This window comes from Tilletiopsis washingtonensis, assembly GCF_003144115.1.
Source record: "Tilletiopsis washingtonensis strain MCA 4186 unplaced genomic scaffold FA09scaffold_4, whole genome shotgun sequence".
In the NCBI taxonomy this organism is placed as follows: domain Eukaryota; kingdom Fungi; phylum Basidiomycota; class Exobasidiomycetes; order Entylomatales; genus Tilletiopsis; species Tilletiopsis washingtonensis.
This window is the reverse complement of record NW_020312001.1, coordinates 567,564-569,537: the sequence shown is the minus strand read 5'-3', so window position 1 is coordinate 569,537 and position 1,974 is coordinate 567,564. Positions and strand designations below refer to the sequence as shown.

The following is a 1,974-nucleotide window of genomic DNA, read 5'->3' as shown; positions in this document are numbered from 1 at the left end:
GTTCGAAGACACTCACAGGCATCCGCCATCGTCCCACCTCCTCGGTGCGCCAGCCGCACTTCCTGGCGAGCGCCAGGAAGCGCATGTCCTTGTGTGCCAGCTGGGGGCGATGGTGCGAAAAGAAGACGAGCGCACAGGGCGTCTGTGGTGCGGCACTGCGGCCCTCTGGCGGCGCATCATGCGCCGTGGAGCGCGAGCGCGAGCGCGGCGACGAGGAGGATGCCTCGTCGGCCGTCGCGCTGCTGCTGCTGCTGCTGCGAGCAGAGGCAGACGCCTCAGACTGCGACGAAGACTGCGGCGATACCGAGGCGCAGGAAGGCGCAGCAGAGAGAGTGTGGTAGAGTGTCTTGAGCAGCGCGGGGTGCGCCTGATGGTTGAAGACCAAGTCGGAGAGAAGGAGCAGGTCGAACCTCGGCGCCGCCGCAGACGCACTCGAGTCACATGGCAGATGCGAGAGCAGCGCGGCTGGATCTGTGCCCCATACGAATCCCTGCTCTCATGCCGCTACATCAGCCTCTATCCTCCCCCACAAGCGCAGCACGAGAGCAAAGAAGAACGTACCTCAGCAATGCCTCCGACGGCCTCTACATTGCGGCGCAGATTCGCAAGCAGCTCAATGTCGGGCCAGTCGCTCGCCACCGTCGTTGCGGCGCCGCGCTTGCGCGCCACGACGCACGGCAGGCCGGCGGCGGCGCCGAGCTCCAAGACGGAGCGCTGTGCGAGCAGCGTGGGGGCATGGGCGTTGAGGAAGCGCGAGAGGACGGGCGCGGCGTTCCAGAGATGATGCCCCCATAATGGATGTGCGCCGACGAGATGCAGCAGGATGTCTTGTGCGGCGCCATCGGCGGAGGAGAGGCCGAGCGAAGGGGGAGCAGGGGGGAGTGTGAAGTGCGCGGTGGAGGGAGGAGGAGTGGCCGGACGGAAAGAGGCGGGCTCGGTGAAGAGGGAGAGATCGGTGGAGCCGGCGTCGGAGAGGGGAGAGGAGGCGCGAGACATGCTTATTGCGCACGAAGATGCGTCGAAGGTCGGAGCGGTGGAGGTGAGCGAGGTGGAGCGCAAGCAAGCAAGCAAGCCTCGAAGGCGCGCGCGCGCGCTTGCCGCAAGGGTGCCCGCCGCTCTGCTGACATAAGCAGCACGCCCGCTCGGCGTCGAGCCCGCACTGCTCCCACGCTGCTCGGGCCACCGGCTCTCCCAGACTTGCCGAGCGCGCGCGGCTCTCCACCTTCCTCTTCCTGCCCACCACCCACCTCGCCGCGATGACACCGCCGCACATCGACCCCTCGCGCCTGCACCGCACCGCGCTCGCCGCGCTGCCCGACATTCTCGCCGAGCTGCCGTACCGCGCACGCTACGCCGTCTGGGGCAACGTGCGCTATGCCTATCTCGACATTGCCGGCCCCGTGCTCGACACGCGCGACGGCTGCGAGGCGCCACATGCCGAGCAAAGCGGCAAGGCCGTCGTCACCGAGACGGTGCTGTGTCTGCATGGCGAGCCGTGAGTGATGATGTTGTGTTGCGCGCAATGGCAAAGCAACAGCACCATGCGCCCAGCCCCGCTGCCCAGCCTGGCCCCGCCCGTCTGTTTGTGTGCGCGCGCGAGACGTGCCTCTGTCTTTGCCGAGTCCAGATTGGGCTCACTCTCTCTTCCTCTGCAGTTCAGTATGTGTTGCCACTTCACCGCGTGCTCGGTCTTGCCACGCATGGGCCCCCTGAAGTGATCCCTGTGCTCAAACAACCAACAGTGGGGCTATCTCTACCGCAAGATGATCCCCGGCTTTCTCACCGCCTGTGCCCCTCGTCCGCACGCCACACCAGAGCAGCGCTACGTGCGGCGGCGCGTGCTGGTGCCCGATCTCATCGGGTAAGTGCTGGTGGTGGTGGTGCGCGTCCAGGGACACTCTCTTCCTCGCCCTCGCACCTCTCTGCGCAGAGGTAGGGCAGGCCTTTTGCCCTCCTTACCGTGCCCCCGCCCCC

General features: G+C 66.9%; 2 protein-coding genes across 2 annotated transcripts; one reads left to right on the top strand and one right to left on the bottom strand.

Annotated features, from left to right (window-relative positions):
* Nucleotides 1-16: 16 nt before the first annotated feature.
* On the bottom strand, nucleotides 17-1,054 carry FA09DRAFT_315738 (hypothetical protein; the record flags this gene model as incomplete). The annotated part of the gene is made up of 2 exons (XM_025740815.1): nucleotides 562-1,054; nucleotides 17-490 (listed from the first exon to the last, which is right to left on the bottom strand). Coding segments are annotated over exons 1-2 (909 nt in total), but the record flags the coding sequence as incomplete, so codon positions are not given.
* Nucleotides 1,055-1,225: 171 nt separating this feature from the next.
* FA09DRAFT_206522 (hypothetical protein) lies at nucleotides 1,226-1,974 on the top strand. Its single transcript, XM_025739466.1, has 2 exons — nucleotides 1,226-1,495; nucleotides 1,656-1,974. The coding sequence occupies exons 1-2, from the start codon at nucleotides 1,375-1,377 to the stop codon at nucleotides 1,934-1,936; spliced, it is 402 nt and encodes a 133-aa protein (XP_025600395.1). The 5' UTR covers nucleotides 1,226-1,374; the 3' UTR covers nucleotides 1,937-1,974.